Raw genomic sequence first — 18,055 nt, 5'->3', positions numbered from 1 at the left:
AAAAAGAATAAAACCACAAAACACAAGATTACTTCCTTCCCTCCACACTGCCCAATCAGTTCAAGAACCTTTGCCTGAAACATTTAAAACAATTACTCTCTCCCCCCCTTTTTTTTTTTGCTGGCTCTCCTAAGTCAAAACTGGAGCACTCATTTAGCCCTGCTTTTAGATAGATAGATAGATAGATAGATAGATAGATAGATAGATAGATAGATAGATATAGATATAGTTAGGGTGATATCCTATGCATGTTTAGACAGAAAAAAAGGTCCTACAACTTTCTGCATGGCTGGGAGGCCACATTGGTACACATAGCTGCCCTCACCAGCACTCCTCACCCCTCAGCATCTGCTGACTGAGGCAGCTGCCCTCACTCTGCCAAATGGTAGGGCTGGCCCCCTATACGGTTGATGGAGGCCAGCAACTACCATGCCATGTCTGTAGAGATAGCCACATTACCCCAGAGTAATCCACACACACTCTGCAGACACATGATTCACTTCTAATAAAGGAGCACATGAAGGCTCAAATAACTAGATACAAATATGCAGCTGAAATAAACCAAATCCAGGGAACTGCCACCTTTCAAAATGAAAAACCTACTTCCAGAAACAGAGATCACCCAGAGGGTAGCACTGGGAGAGGAGGTGTTAGACCTGTGTCCGCTCACTTGTGGGGTGCCACAGGGTTCCATCCTCTCCCCAATGCTATTTAACATCTATGTGAAGCCACTGGGGGCTATCATCAGGAGGGCTGAGGTGCAGTATCATCAATATGTGGGTGACACGCAGCTCTACCTCTCGTTCAAATCTTCACCAGTGTTGGCTGTAGAATCCCTGTCCAAATGTCTGGAGATGGTGAGTGGCTGGATGGGGAGGAATAAGCTGAAGCTGAACCCTGACAAGACCGAGGTACTTTTGGTGGGAGACAAGAGGAGGCTGGGGGATGTCGACCTGGTGAAAAATGGGGTATGGCTACCCTTGAAAGATCAGGTCCACAGCCTGGGGTCATTTTAGACTCCCAGCTGTCCATGGAGGTTCAGGTGTCAGCTGTGAGTCAGACAGCATTGTACCAACTCCATCTGATATGGCGGCTGTGCCCCTACCTTCCTGACCATCTGCTCCCATTGGTAGTACATGCCCTGGTCTCCTCTTGTCTAGACTACTGTAATGCGTTCTATGTGGGGTTACCCTTGAAGACAGTTTGGAAGCTGCAGCTGGTGCAGAATGCAGTGGCTTGCCTGATTAAAGGCAGCCGCCAGCGTGATGAGGGAGTTGCACTGGTTACCAGCTGTTTTCCGGGCCAAATTCAAGGTGCTGGTTTTGACCTTTAAAACCCTATACAGTTCTGGCCCAGCCTATCTCAAGGAGTGCCTCCAGCAACACCAAACAGGCTGCTCAACAAGATCAGCCTCTGATAGCCTTCTCTCCATCCCATCAGCCAGGACAGCTAGGCTGGTGATGATGAGGGAGAGGGCCTTCTCTGTGGTGGCCCCCACTCTGTGGAACTCCCTCCCTAGGGAATTCTGCCATGCCCCCTATTTAATGAGCTTCCACCATGCATTGAAGACTTGGTTGTTCTGGCAGGCATTTAGGGTGGGTTAGGGTATTTTTAAATGATGTTTTAATGTGTGATTTTATTGTTTTAAATTGTACTGTTGTACATTGCCCAGAATGGCTGGGTGACTGGCCAGATGGGTGATTAAGAAATTTAATAAATAAATAATTTAATTAATAAATAAATAAAGGCCCAGAAAGTGCCATGTGGGCACCTGGTAGGATCAGATCAAGAGTAACAGCCAATGCTGGCCAGGTGGGGAACCTCCACAGGCTGGATTAGGCCTGCCGGCCAGAATTTCTCCATCCCTGTCTTAGAATAAAATAGATGATTGCTAGATAGATATAAATAATATCCATCAACAGACATTCCTCATTTACAGCAACATGTTTAATTGTATGAAAATTTATAACTGTCTACAAATGTCTATGATGTAAAATGAGAAAGTTGGCAGCAGGTCATCCAGCATTCTGCTCCACTTGACACTGTACCACCTCTTCTTCTCTGCCTGTCTTCACAAAGCTCATTTAGCCTATGGCTGTCCCTCCACTCTTTTGTCCTATGTACTGGCAGGGCTGGTTTTAGGATCTGAGGGAGCCTCTAGACAAGCAAATCAACCAGATCACCTTAGCCAGTGAAGGGCAGAAAGGGTGAGGAACATAAACTGCAAAATCCTTCCAGGTCTCCATGGTGTTCGTTCAAGCTGCTCCTTCATTTTCCATGCCTGGGCTCCCCAATTTGCAATGCCATTATAACTTAGAGTAGAATATCGTTTTGGAGGTTTATGTATGCATTTGGCATCCCATGAGGGCAATGGCAAGCCTAGTTAAGAAATAAAGGGCTAAGCAAGATCACATGGTGCCTTTGTTTGAAGGTTTTGTCCAGCTAACTACTCTCACTTCTACAGTGTTGGGCCCCTGCCATTCCCAGGACCATGGCATCTACTTTGCCTTGCCATCCCCTGGCACTAACTGTGCCTCAAAGAAAAACAATTGAAGGAGGAAAAACATCAGAAAGCATCATCATCATTTTAATTTGTACCCCACCTTTCTACCAGGAAATGGCACTCAAGTTGGCTAACAACAATAAAAGCCAATATTTAAAATAAAAATATTAAAACAATCATAAAACAAATGCATTAAAAACACAATAAGAACACAACATTGAAAGAATAAAAACAGCACCCAACCCAACAGACCACCTTCCATGCCAAAGGCCTACTTGAATATAAATGTATTTGTCTGCTAGCAGAAAGACAGCAAAGAGGGAGCCAATCTAGCCTCCCTTGGCAGAAAGTTCCAAAGTGGGGAGCAGCCACCGAGAAGGCCCTCTCTTGCATCCCTACCCAACATGCCTCTGATGGTGATAAGACCAAGAGAAGGGCTTTCCCCGGATGTTCTTAAAATAACAACAAAAATAACAATAGCAGGAATTAGAACCACGCAACAGCTAATTAGTCCTCTGTCTCATCTAACAGAATGAGTTCAGGGTTTTGCGTAATCTCATATCAAGAGACTCAAATGATAGGATTTCACTGGAAGATTAGTGATTTCACTATGTATTACAATCATTTCTTCAAATGACCTGGGAAATATAGTCAGACATCTAGAAGCGATGGGAGTGCTCTTAATACAGGGTGATACTGACACAGGAGTACTTGAGTGCCATGCAGCAAATTCAAATAATTAGAGGTTTTGAATGCCCAAGTTCTGAATAATGAAGGGTCTCTGGCACTAAGAAATATTGCATTTCTTGATTCTCAGCTTCACTTTTCCATGATTAAATTTCTTCCCACTTTGTCTCCCAAAAGAATTTGGTTCCTGAAGCATTTCCACCCAAGTAATTATAATTAAACAATTCGTAAAGAAGGCTTGTGCTTTGTTTCACAGAGAATCAGAGCACTGAAGGCAGAAATGCCATCAGGGACAAAAGAATGATGTGCTGTGGGGATGGGCAAAGGTATAAACAGAATACTTTTAAAGGAGCTGATGAATTTACAGAAGGTAATGGTATTCATGGCTTTTAACAGGATGCTTGTGAAAGATTTCCTGTTGCTACAGAAGTCTCAAACTCACAGGCCAAGTCAATAGGATGAGTTTGGATTTAGGTGCATGAACTGGCTGAAGTGGACTTCCCCAGCCCCTCCTCCCCACAGCACCCCCTGTAGCTCCCTGAAAATCCTACACAGAGGGTTGGGGGACCCTGCTGAATGGGATGAGCTGTGGGGGGTGGGGGTGGAAAGGCGGGAACCCCTGAAAACTGAGAAGTTTTCACTCCACTCATGGAAGATGTCTCTGCTCAACTTCTATCAACTTAGTTGCACACACCTAAATCTGGATCCAACCTGATGTTTTTAGCAAGTGCATGTGATGCATTAACCTTTTTAATACATCATAAGATTCAGATGTGATGCCCAAGGGCTCACTTATGTCTTGTCCAAGCCATATGCCATTTGTATTCTTCAAAATTAAAAGCTTTTAAGGCTTTCTAAAAAAGGCTTTCATCCCACCTACAAATGCTCTGTGAAGGTGCATTGTGCCTAAGGATGTCAAAGGAATCTGCTACGGATTCAAGTGAGTTTGGATTTCTATGAATCTGACCCATGGATCCTGCAGTGGACTGGCTTTTCCCAAGTCACATGGATTCTGCATTTTTTTACTTCCCAAAATTTTATGCAAATTTAGTCACAGAAAAATATGAAGAATAAAGAAACACCGACCGAAAATCCACATTTCCCCCTAGGCTAAAGTATGGAAATGTACATTTGGGGTGGGGGTGGGGATTTGCACATGGGGGGGGGTTGTGCATTTTCAGAAGTGCACATTTGCACAAGTGTGCATAAATGCAACTTTGGGAATTTGAGAAGAATCCAGTTCTTTCAATGAGCGGATGATGGAACGAAAGATGCGTGACAATCTGCAAAATGTAGATGGAATAGATTTAACAAAATCCCTAGTTGTGTCCCAGCTCTTGCTCAGAAGTATATCAAATTAAACCTTTGCAGGGTTGTGTTTGAACGTAGAGTGGTGGCAGCACCACTACAAGGTAAACTGTTTACATTTTAAAAGAATATGGCAGAGGACAAAGCCATAGCCATTATTAGTTCTGACACAACACAGTACAGACAACAAACCAGTGCTGTACTATATCTGTAACTCATCTGCTAGGCACATTACAAGGTTTGACTGAACAGCCAGTGTACAAATAACATGTGCATTCATGTTACACAATGCCTACTGTAAGCATAGGCACATAAGAGCCATGCTGGATCAAACCAAAGTCCTATCTAGTCCAGCATTCTGTTTGCACATTGGCCAATCAGCTGTCTATGGGAAGCTCACAAGCAGGACGTGAGTGCAACAGCACCATCCTGCTCATCTTCCCAAACAACTGGTACTCAGGGGTAGGGATGGGCGGTTCTGTCAAGCCCGTTTCTGTGGATTTCTTCCTTTTCCCACCTCCAAGTCCCTTCTGTGCAGGTTGCATGTGGATATTATTGTTTTTTAAAGTGGAAAAATCTGTACATATTTTTGAATGATTTTTTTTCAAATAGACACATTAATGGACCCATGCCCCCATTGACCAAACATGTTTATGTGCATTTTAGAAATGTACACAGTATTTTTTGCCCATATTTCAAATGTGTGTGCATGTTGTTGGATGGATATGTTCTCTTTTATGGAATGCATTACACAACCCTGGAAATGTATGGATTTCTGACACCAAATTGCATCTATTTCTGTGTTCCAGGAGATACGGATCAGGTAAATCCATAAAATAACTCTTGATGGAGTGAATTTCTCATTCATCCCTATTCAGAAGCATATGGCCTATAATACTGGAGGCAATATATAGCCATCATGACTTTGATAGCCTTCTCTTCCATGAAGATAAGCAAGGTCACAGTACTTAGGTTTCCACCATTGATTGGCCCTCCGCCAAATTCTGCTTATTTTTGGAATTCAGCAGCATCTCTAACATGTGGAAAGTGCTTCTATGTAATAGCCACTATGTAAATAATAAGGTCATGGAAGAAAAATATAATCCCTGACCCAAAATGTTTGCTATCTTCACCAAGGGTGAACAACTTGTGGCCCTCCAGATGTTGCTGAACTACAACTCCCATGATTCCTCACCATGGTCTATGCTGGCTAGAGCTGACAGGAGTTGTAGGCCAACTAGAGGCCTTGCGTCTAGAGGGCTGCAAGTTGCTTACCCCAGATCTACACTTTTGACAATATAAGAAGAGCTCTGCTGGATCAGACCAAGGATAATTCTAGTGTGGCATCCAGCTCCACAATGACCAAACAGACCAGAAGTCCACAAGAAGGGCATGTAGGCAATAGCCTCCCTCTGCCATTTGTCTCCCACATCTGGTATTTAGAGGCATATTGTCACAGTAAGGATGTACAAATCCCTTACCTGGCTCCGTTCCGGGGCATACGCGGTGGGGGGGAGGCGCTCCGTCCCTCCCCCCAGAATCCTCCTTGGCTGGCTCTGCTCCATGGCAACTTCACGGAGCTGCCGGCCACAGCCAGACTTCCAGCTGCTGCTGGGCTGCTGCGGCTGCAAATGGCGGCCGCTACGCCAGCCACCATTTGCGCCCCTGCCAAGCCGTGATAGGCTACGTAAGTATTTACATAGCCCATCATGGCAAAAGGCAGCCACGCAAATGGCGGCCGCTACGACGGCCACCATTTGTGGCCGCAGCAGCCCAGCAGTGGCCGGAAGATGAGCCACATCCACATCCGCTTCCAGGTAGTCTCCATCCTGGGGAGATTCCACGGGGTGGCAGGGGGGTTGCTCCATTACGCCACGGACTCCAGGGGGGCAGATTCTAAAGAATTCTAAAGAATCCGGCCTCACTGGAGTCCATGGCAGAATTCTCCAACATCCCTATGTCTCAGCAAATAGAGGCTCCACGTACTTATCATGACCAATAGCCTTTCCTCGGCCTGGCCTTTATAAATTAGACTAATCCCCATTCCTTCAGCAAAGGAGATCGTTACCTTGTCATGGTGCTGGAGGTTGAGCACCTCAATGACGTCATGAGCTAAACCATGAAGGGACACCCAAGACGGGAAGGTCATGGCAGAGATGTCAGACTAAATACGATCCCTGGGGAAGGAAATGGCAACCCACCCCAGTATTCCTGCCATGAAAACTAAATGGATCAGTACAACCAGAGTTATGTTGGTATACCATCGGAAGATGGTACTCCCAGGTCGGAAGATGGTCAAAATGCTACTGGGGAGGAACAGAGGATAAGTTCAACTAGCCCCAGATGTGATGACGCAGCTAGCTCAAAGCCGAAAGGACGGCTAGCAGCCGATGGTGCTGGTGGTGAACGACGAATCCGATGTTCTAAAGATCAACACACCATAGGAACCTGGAATGTAAGATCTATGAGCCAGGGCAAATTGGATGTGGTTATTGGGGAGATGTCACTATTAAATATAGACATTTTGGGTGTCAGTGAACTGAAATGGACTGGAATGGGCCATTTCACATCAAATGACCACCAGATCTACTACTGTGGACAAGAGGACCACAGAAGAAATGGAGTAGCCTTCATAATTAATAATAAAGTGGCTAAAGCAGTGCTTGGATACAATCCAAAAAATGACAGAATGATCTCAATTCGAATTCAGGGTAAGCCATTTAACATCACAGTGATCCAAATATATGCCCCAACCACAGATGCTGAAGAAGCAGAAGTAGATCAGTTCTATGAGGATCTGCAGCACCTACTGGATAGTACGCCAAAAAAAGATGATATTTTCATTACAGGAGACTGGAATGCTAAGGTGGGTAGTCAAACGATGCCTGGAATTACAGGCAAGCATGGTCTGGGAGAACAAAATGAAACAGGACATAGGCTGATAGAATTTTGCCAAGACAACTCACTATGCATAACAAACACTCTCTTCCAACAACCTAAGAGACGACTTTATACATGGACTTCACCAGACGGTCGACACCGAAATCAGATTGACTACATCCTTTGTAGCCAAAGGTGGCGGACATCTATGCAGTCAGTAAAAACAAGACCTGGAGCTGATTGTAGTTCAGATCACAAACTTCTTATTGCACAATTTAGAATCAGACTAAAGAGAATAGGGAAGACCCACAGATCAGTCAGATATGAGCTCACTAATATTCCTAATGAATATGTAGTGGAGGTGAAGAATAGATTTAAGGGACTAGATTTAGTAGATAGGGTCCCGGAAGAACTATGGACAGAAGTTCGCAACATTGTTCAGGAGGCGGCAACAAAAAACGTCCTAAAGAAAAAGAAAACCAAGAAGGCAAGATGGCTGTCTGCTGAGACACTGGAAGCAACCCAAGAAAGAAGGAAAGCAAAAGGCAACAGTGATAGGGGGAGATATGCCCAATTCAATGCAAAATTCCAGAGGTTAGCCAGAAGAGATAAGGAATTATTTTTAAACAAGCCATGTGCGGAAGTGGAAGAAGATAATAGACTAGGAAGGACAAGAGACCTCTTCCAGAAAATTAGAAACATTGGAGGTGAATTCCAGGCAAAAATGGGTATGATCAAAAACAAAGATGGCAAGGACCTAACAGAAGCAGAAGAGATCAAGAAAAGGTTGCAAGAATATATGGAAGATCTGTATAGGAAGGATAATAATATCGGGGATGGATTTGACAGTGTGGCCAGTGAGCTAGAGCCAGACATCCTGAAGAGTAAGGTTGAATGGGCCTTAAGAAGCATTGCTAATAACAAGGCAGCAGGAGATGACGGTATCCCAGCTGAACTGTTTAAAATCTTGCAAGATGATGCTGTCAAGGTGATGCATGCCATATGCCAGCAAATTTGGAAAACACAAGAATGGCCAACAGATTGGAAAAAATCAACCTATATCCCCATACCAAAAAAGGGAAGCACCAAAGAATGTTCAAGCTATCGAACAGTGGCACTTATTTCACATGCCAGTAAGGTAATGCTCAAGATCTTGCAAGGTAGAGTCCAGCAATTCATGGAACGAGAATTGCCAGATGTACAAGCTGGGTTTAGAAAAGGCAGAGGAACTAGAGACCAAATTGCCAATGTCTGCTGGATAATGGAGAAAGCCAGGGAGTTTCAGAAAAACATCTATTTCTGTGTTATTGACTATTCTAAAGCCTTTGACTGTGTGGATCATAACAAATTGTGGCAAGTTCTTGGTGGGATGGGGATACCAAGTCATCCTGTCTGCCTCCTGAGGAATCTGTATAATGACCAAGTAGCAACAGTAAGAACACACCATGGAACAACGGACTAGTTTAAGATTGGGAAAGGAGTATGGCAGGGTTGTATACTCTCACCCTACCTATTCAACCTGTACACAGAACACATCATGTGATGTGCTGGGCTTGATGAATCCAAGGCTGGAGTTAAAATTGCTGGAAGAAACATTAACAATCTCCGATATGCAGATGATACCACTTTGATGGCTGAAAGTGAGGAGGAGCTGAGGAACCTCATGATGAAGGTGTAGGGATGGCAGAGAATTCTGCCACAGATCTCGGGGAGGCCAAATGCCAGTGCATTCAGCCCCCTGAAATCTGTGGTGGAATGGCCTGCCACCCCCCGCCACCCACCCCCCGGGACGAGACTTGCCTAGGGCGGATTTTCCGGGCGGCAGCGGCTCCGACGGTGGCGGCTGCGGCGGCTGGTCTTCCGACCGGCTGCTGCCGCCGCCATTTGCAGGCTTTTTCTTTTTGTTTTTTACACCCACGTGATACGCTATGGCCGCCGCCATTTGCGTACGCTTTTTTTTTTTTTTTTAACCCAGGCGTTTTAGGCTACGTAAGTTTTTACATAGCCTAAAACGACTAGGTAAAAAAAAAAAAGGCTTTCACAAATGGCTGCGGCTGTAGTTCCTTATTTGCGTTCCTTATTTTGGGCTGTCTTAGTCTACATAAATATTTACGTAGATTAAGACGTCAAAAATAAGGAACGCAAATGGTGGCGGCCATAGCCGCCACCATTTGCGTACGCGGTTCCCCCCCCAAGCCCTCCTCAGCCAGAAATCCGGCTGTGGACGGCTCTGGTCTGGCTGGGCCTGGCCGGCGGCTCCACGGAGCCGCCGCGGAGCACAGCCGGCCAAGGAGGATTCCGGGGGGGAGGAACGGAGCGCCTCCCCTCCCATCCAGGATTCTGGGGGGGAGGAACGGAGTGCCTCCCCTCCCATCCAAGATTCCGGGGGGAGGGACGGAACGCCTCCCCCCACCACCATCAGCATAATCCGCGAACAGGTAAGTGATTTTTGTACATCCCTACGAAGGTGAAAGAAGAAAGTGCAAAAGCTGGCTTGCAGTTAAACCTCAAAAAAACCAAGATTATGGCAACCAGCTTGATTGATAACTGGCAAATAGAGGGAGAAAATGTGGAGGCAGTGACAGACTTTGTCTTTCTAGGCGCAAAGATTACTGCAGACGCTGACTGCAGCCAGGAAATCAGAAGACCTTTACTTCTTGGGAGGACAGCAATGACAAATCTTGATAAAATAGTTAAGAGCAGAGACATCACACTGACAACAAAGGTCCGCATAGTTAAAGCAATACAGGTATTCCCCGTAGTAACCTATGGCTGAGAGAGCTGGACCATAAGGAAGGCTGAGTGAAGGAAGATAGATGCTTTTGAACTGTGGTGCTGGAGGAAAATTCTGAGAGTGCCTTGGACTGCAAGAAGATCAAACCAGTCCATCCTCTAGGAAATAAAGCCAGACTGCTCACTTGAGGGAAGGATATTAAAGGCAAAACTGAAGTACTTTGGGCACATAATGAGAAGACAGGATACCCTGGAGAAGATGCTGATGCTAGGGAAAGTGGAAGGCAAAAGGAAGAGGGGCCGACCAAGGGCAAGGTGGATGGATGATATTCTGGAGGTGACGGACTCGACCTTGGGGGAGCTGGGGGTGGCGACGGCCGACAGAAAGCTCTGGCGTGGGCTGGTCCATGAAGTCACGAAGAGTCAGAAGCGACTGACCGAATAAACAACAACAATCCCCATTCAAGGCCATCAGAGCTGGCCCAAGACAGTTTGCTGCCTGTGGTGAAGGACAAGATGGTGCCCCTTCCCATTCCATGCACAAAGGCTGACTGGACTGGCAGTTTAATCTTCCCTCAACATTGGTGAGGGGACAGCATCCTGAACAACAGAAGGCAGCAAGCTTAGGGGGCGTAGGGCAGGCCAGGTGGCCCACAGCAATCTCCTCCCACACTTTGCTGCCAATTCCCATTATCTGCTGCCTGAGGTGACTGCCTCACTCTGCCTAATAGTAGGGACAGCTCTGAAGGCCATCTAAGCAAGTGGCCATCAGTAAAATGTGTGGCAGGGGATACTTAGATTATTTGTCCTTCCAGCCCAGGATTTGTCTATCGTGACTAGCAGTAGCTCCCCTAGTTCTCCAGGCCGAGGTCTCTCCCAGCGTCTTAGTGCCTGAAATCCTTCCGATGGGCTGAAGCTGGAACCTTCTGCATGCAAAGCATGTTTCTTACCACTGAGATATCTGTGCCCTCTTCTCTGGCAAGATCCCATTGGTTTCTAATCCATTATATCCCTAGACGTAACACTGGAAGCAGTGTGTGAGTCCCACAGATTCACTCTGTGTTGAGTCCCACATCTCATTCATCCTGGTCTCCAAACCCAGAGCGGTGGCACGAGAACGGATGCTGTATCTCTACTCCCAGGCTGACACCTGTGCTCCAGCCTGTCCAAAGTTTCCTGTATTTTTCAGGTAATGCTCTGAGTGTGTGAGTGCCATTCCATGCAAAAGCTTGATATTTCACTCAGCAACTGGGTGTCAGAGATTAGCAAGGCTTGAATTCTATTTTCCTCCCAGGAGCATAGTCAAAAAAAAAATCCCAAGCAATTCTGAGTGACAGGGTGGTATATAACAAGGAGATGGAAGGAAAGGAAGTACAATGCAGGAAAGCATTTTCAGCCATTAAGGGTGCAATCCTATGCATGTTTAGACAGAAAAAAGTCCTACAACTCCTAGCATTCCCCAGCCAGCTACCGCTAAACATGCATAGGATTGCACCCTAAGTCTGGAGTCATGTGCACATTTACTTGGGAAGAAGCATGGAAATGATGAATCCGTCCATTTCAGTTTCTCTCTGTTTCTCATTTCTCTAAACTTAAATTCATTCCATCCCATTCCCGCATCTGTTTGTAATTTTTGTTTTAGTCTGTACACGCATTTGTATGCATTTTTGTGTGCATTTCTCCTACACACATTTTTGCATACAATTTTATTAAATGTATGGATTTTTCAAATGTTTATTGTCACTAAAATACACATTTTTGTGTGCATTTTCCCCAAATATGTGCATTTTTGTAAGTTTTTTTTTTTTTAAGGAGAATTGAATTGCAAAATTCAGAGAAGTGTGAATACTGAAGGAACCTTGTTGGGCCTCACTTCCAAAGGCAGGTTGGGCTTCACCCACCTTTCCTTTTCATTCAAATGCAATCCTTTGTATAGATAGAAAGAAGGGGTTTATTTTTCCTCTGTCCTTCTAATTCAACCCCCTAACATCAGGATGTTCTTTCAACTTTTCCCATGATGAATACAGACATTTTCCATAGGCTTTGTAGGAAACATAGCTGTTGTTCGCCTGTCTAGGAACAGGCACCATATATTCAGAAGCTGACATGGGTTTTAAACAAGGCCTGTGGAAAACTGTAGGGTAGTCGCTTTCTACATACAGATGGGTCTCGAATGATTGCAGTACAACAAAGTCCTTCATTTAATGGGGGCCTTTATTCTGTGACATAACTGAGCATAATGATTAATCCAGCCCTGAGCTAGGGTGTCATAGTAACTGGCTCAAAGCTACAGGCTAAATGACTTCGCAATAGTTTGTTCAGTGAGAATACAGTAACAACAAATGCATGCCCAGTTGAATGGGTTTGCTCTGCTTAGAGACACTCCCTCGAGCTCTCCCCTAAAGTTATCTGTGATAAATGTATTCCTGATCCTGCCTTGCATTTACTGTAAGAACAGTTGATAATTGAAGATTGTTTTTAACATGGACGGTGGCTTGTGCATTAGGTCCCCATTCGTTACTATTGCTCCCCCAGCACCATTTGCTATCCAGTACGGAGGCCAGTGGGTGCTTCCAGATAGAGGTCCTCTAGCACTACCAACACCTGCATTGTGCAGCTATTCCATCACTTTTTTTCTTAATGGATTATCTGTAGTAAGAGGAAAAACTGGAAGAAGCAGTGGGAAAACATAGGGGGGTTACAAGTTGACAACATTGTCATCTGGACTCCCCTGTAAAATTCTGTGCATGAGGCAGGGTGATGGTGCCATAAATCCTTGTCTGGAAGCACCCAGTGGGCAATATCCAATGGTGTCATTCTGCAAACTCAAATAGCGCTAGCAGAGCTCCACCAAAGCTTTCCGTTGTGCAACTACTCACAGAACCGCTCACAGAACCAGGAGCCTAACTGGCTGCACAACTGCTTGCACAAACACTTGCATAACCAGGTGTATAACCAGTTGCATAACAGGTCACACAATCATGCTTGCACAAACATCACTTTAGTTGGATTCTCCTCTTGTGCATAGTTCGGAACCTTATTTCAGCTAGTGCAACATTATTTTCCCTAGCAGAATGGCACAGTTGGTGACTGCCCAGTGACTGCATCTTCGCCTGATCAATTCATCAGATTTCATATTGCTTCCTTTTTCCTTAGCAGCCCAGTGGCCGGTCTCGTTACTCACAACCACCTACTCCCTTGTGATGTAGTGACAGCAAGACTGCCTCCACTCTTCTGAGGACTTTTGCCTGCTTCTGCTTCCATTTCCTCTTTGCCCTCCATCTTCTCTGGAAGATTCACTGCTGCTTCCAGTCTTTGGCCATGCCATGACTGGAGGATAGGAGTTGCCAACTGGCAGCCCTCGGGCCAAATCTGCCTCCCTATTTCCAACCTTAGAGGCAACGAGGAGTGCAGATGAGCATAATCTGCAGCAATGAGATTTGACAGCAAGTCAATGAGGGCTACAGCCAGCCACCTGCCATTCCTTTGTTAAAATGGGTCTGCAGCAAAACGAGATGGTGACTGGGCCCCTGAAAATCCAAGCTCCTATCTCTATTTCTTATTTTTTTCTCTGTTCTACCTTTAGCTTGCTCAGCTGTGAATTAGAAGGTGAATAATGAACTCTCATTTTTTTTCCTGTTCTTCTCAACTACAGACCCTTCTCAACTGATCCAGTGGGACAATCACTCCCACTCTTCGGCCATGGACAATTTCAACTTCTCCACCACACTGGCTTCTTGGGAAGAGAATTCAACAGCCTCTGTTACTGGGAACCTATCCCTAGTTACCAGCCTTGGCCTGGATGTCAGTGGTGTCCTCATTCCTCTGGTTTACCTCATTGTCTGTGTAGTAGGTCTAGCTGGAAACTCCCTGGTCATCTATGTGGTTTTGTGCCATTCTGTGAGTGAATCCGTGACCAATGTCTACATCTTCAACCTGGCCTTGGCAGATGAACTCTTCATGCTTGGCCTACCCTTCTTGGCTGCACAAAACGCATTGTCCTATTGGCCCTTTGGTTCATTCATGTGCCGGATAGTGATGGCTGTGGATGCCATAAACCAGTTCACTAGTATTTTCTGCCTGACTGTGATGAGTGTTGACCGCTACCTGGCTGTGGTGCACCCTGGGAAATCATCAAAATGGCGAACAGCACGTGTGGCCAAGGCTGTCAGTGCCACTGTGTGGGTGATCTCTTCAGTTGTGGTGCTGCCTGTGGTGGTGTTTTCGGAAGTCCCTCCGGGCATGAACACATGCCACATTAAGTGGCCTGAGCCTGCTTCGGTATGGAAAGCTGGCTTCATTGTCTACACTGCTGCACTTGGCTTCTTTGGGCCATTGCTAGTCATCTGCCTGTGCTACCTGCTTATTGTTGTCAAGGTCCGGTCATCAGGCAGAAAGGTACGGGCACTGACAGCCAAGCGCAAGCGCTCTGAACGCAGGATCACCCGCATGGTGGTAGCTGTGGTGGCCGTCTTTGTACTCTGTTGGCTGCCATTCTATGTGCTCAACATCATCAATGTCATCTGGACTTTGCCTGAGGAGCCATCACTTTTTGGTATCTACTTCCTTGTGGTGGTGCTGCCCTACGCCAACAGCTGTGCCAATCCCATCATTTATGGCTTCCTCTCCTACCGCTTCAAGCAGGGTTTCCGTAGGGCCATCCTGAGACCCTCCCGTCGTGTGCAGAGCCAAGATATAGCAGCAGCAGCAACTACAAGAGATAAGGTGGAGGAGGAGGAGGAGGAAGAGGAAGAAGAAGAAACTGAGGCAGAAGCAAGCGAGGTCAGCAAGATTGCCCAAAATGGCAATGGCAGGCAGGAATGTGTCCTGATCAGCGAGTCAGGAGGAGGCAGTGAACAGAAACAACTTCCTGAGGAGCCTGTTAGCTGTGAAAAACCCAGCATCGTGAACATCAGCTACTTATAGTGACTAGTAAGAGCCTTCTCTGTCTTTCACTCTGAAATTCCCTGGCTAAGGCTCATGTGGAGCAACAATGAGATCATTCTTAATTCAAGGAATGCCACATTCCTAAAAGATGGAGAAATGAAACCTGAGAGAAATGTGGACAGACACTTCAGAACCCTAAAGCAAGGCCTAATAACCATTCTCATTGGCAATTACAGCTGGGTAGAGCAAAGACTTCTGGGAACTGGTTTGGAAGACGTGTCTGTCCTCAGTTGGCATGTGGGTTTTTAGAGTTACTCAAAGTCTACCCCTGCCCAACATTTTACAGATGAAAATAGGGACTTGTTTGTTTATTACACTTCTATTCTCAGACTAAGGGCCAAGTGACCACCCCCCACACCTGCATTATGACACATTGTTGGAAGACAGGTGATGCTTGGCCTGTCCCAGCCTGAATGTATTTCTCAGGGCCCATTTGGAGAAAATGTATTTCTCCAATGGACCCTCAGGGCTCTATTCCATAGAGCCCTGAGGGTCCATTGAGGCCAACAAGTTGGTGGTGTTGGGTTTTTTTAGCTTAACTGCCGTGTGTGCGCGTGCGCAATTTTCAGGGGGAGTTGCAGCTGGAAAGGGAAGGGTTAACATGCTGCAATACCCCCCCCCCATCTTCTTCTCCACGGGAATTAAGTTGGGAGGGGGATATTTTTCCATTGGTTTCGGATGATCTGAGTGATGGTGCGAATTAATTGAAGATTTTTTTTTATTGGAGATTATTTGGATGAGAAATGACTTGGCTGGCTTTGCCTCCTGTGAAATTTAAATAAATCCTAGTAATTTTCTGTAAATGTGCATATGTAGATATTAATCAGCATATGCAGATTTGTGCCATATGCAGTGGAGGCTGGTGGCTCTAATTTCAGTGGGGCTGTGATTTCATCCTGGGTTTCAGCCACAACCAGCCAGAACTCTAAAGGAGCTATCCAAGGTGTTGGGCCCGATCCCCAAAATAGGTTCAGCACCTTGGATAGCTCCTTTATAGTTCTAGCTGGTTCTGACTGAAACCCAAGGATGAATTTAAAGCCCCACTGAAATTAGAGCCACCAGCCTCCACTGGTCCTACAGGCCTGGGCCTCAAATCTTTTAAGTGCCTAGCCATGCCCCTACTGAAGACAGCCAGCATTATTTTACCCTGCAATAACCAAGCCTGCACTGGCTTCTGAAGCAGGGAATGTTAGTAACCTCACTGTAACAGTTTCCTTTAAAAACAAAATAGCTTAATAGAACATTAATCACGCAATGACTCTGATTGTACTTTTTAAGATTAGCTGCAAGCACCTGAAATGCATTCAACAATTTTTATTACTATCTGGCCAAGTGGTTACGCAGTAGGGGAGAGAATGGAATCTCATGCACATGTCTAACAAGACGTTTTAAATAGGGATCGGTGAGAAATTCATTCAGTTTGTATTTTTAATGCAAACTTACCAACTCTGCAGTTCCCCTCCACTTGTGTGATGCAGTTCACACGAACAACAAAAAGGATACAAAAATGTATACATTTCAAGAAACGTACCCCCAAAATGTGTATCTTTTTTTAAAAAATCCACACAAAAATGCTTTATTCAGTGGGGGAAAATGTGTACATTTGCAAAAAAAAATGCACAAAAATACATAACCTTTGAAAAATGTGTACAAAAATGTTTTTTTATGTGCAAAAAAAGTACACATTTTTGTGCAGACTAAAAAAAAGCAATCCCATGCAGAATCAAGACAGAATGAACTTAGCATTGCAAACATGAGAACCTGAGCAAAAGTAAATTTGACAAATTCGTCCATCCCTAGTTTTAAAAGGCATCCTCAGAATCTATCGAAACTAGGGACAGTGGCCTGAAAACAGGTAAACTGCTAGGAGAATATGGAGCAGGGCCTTAAGCCTAATGGGAGCTAGTGTAATGCAGTGACTGAGAGAAGTTCAATGCAAGTTTCTTCAAATATACTTCTCACTCTATTCAATGGAGCTTACTCCCAGGAGCATTGTCCATAGGATCATACCCTGAGTTACGTACCAGGGAGTCCCTGGTTCAAGTCTCACTTCCTCGCTGATATTATTATCCCCATACCACAGACTGGATCACTGAGGCTGAGAAATTGGAGGCTTGCCTAAGGCCACTGTGGTCTGTCAACCTCAACACTGCAATCTGCTACCTTGGTATAATAACGCTAACCTACCTTACAGGATTGTTGTAAGGCTTGCTGACTGAAAGAATGCATGTGACGTGTTCTGAATAACTCTAAGAGCAGCCTTCCCCAACATGGTGCCCTCCAGATATGTCAGACTACAACTGCCATGGTGACCATGCTGGCTGGGAATGGTGGGAGATGAAGGTGTCAGGTTGGGGAAGGCTCCTCTAGAGTGTGACCTAAGTTCTAAGTGTTGTGATTATCCTCACTGCAGCTTTATTTTACAACAAGCAGAATATGTTTGGGACAGGTTATTTCAATAAAACGTTCCTTTAAAGGTAAGGGCTCATGTTGGTAATGTGCCCATGTGCTAAGTGATGAAGAAGGCAGGGAAAGTTTGTTTTCATGAAAACCTGCCACAATAAATATTTTTCCACTAGAATCTGCTGTTGTCATTGCTGCCTTTACATGTCAGGTGTATATATCCAAGAAGATCTTGCTCCTTAGCATTCCCAATGCCTTGTACTGTGATGATTTCTGGGTGGAATGCTGGGCAAGGGAGATATTTCAGGAACATTCACATAACATCAAGCCTTTGCACCCAGAAATCCAGCGAAGACCACAGTTTAAAAACAACAAAACCACCACCTCCATGTTCACCTCCCATGTTTACATAAATGCACCCAAATAACAGGATAAAAAAGAGCAAAATTTAAAGAACCAAGGTGGATATGGTGAGTGTGATAAGGAGTTTGCTGCAGGTTTTGCTGCTACCACCACTCCTGTCTTCTCAAGAACTGAGACCCTATTAAATTCTTTGAAGATGTGTGGGTGAGCTGGTGTGTTCTGATGGCAATG

At 45.2% G+C, this 18,055-nt stretch overlaps 1 protein-coding gene across 1 annotated transcript; it reads left to right on the top strand.

Moving 5' to 3' along the window:
- The first annotated feature begins 13,813 nt into the window (after window positions 1-13,813).
- SSTR3 (somatostatin receptor 3) lies at window positions 13,814-15,037 on the top strand. The gene has a single exon (XM_084811741.1). The coding sequence runs from the start codon at window positions 13,814-13,816 to the stop codon at window positions 15,035-15,037; it is 1,224 nt and encodes a 407-aa protein (XP_084667867.1).
- Window positions 15,038-18,055: the final 3,018 nt, after the last annotated feature.

This window comes from Heloderma suspectum, chromosome 7, assembly GCF_057233095.1.
Source record: "Heloderma suspectum isolate Gila_16-S chromosome 7, 16-S_ref, whole genome shotgun sequence".
Lineage (NCBI taxonomy): Eukaryota > Metazoa > Chordata > Lepidosauria > Squamata > Helodermatidae > Heloderma > Heloderma suspectum.
The sequence above is the reverse complement of the archived record's forward strand: the minus strand, read 5'-3'. Positions and strand labels throughout refer to the sequence as shown.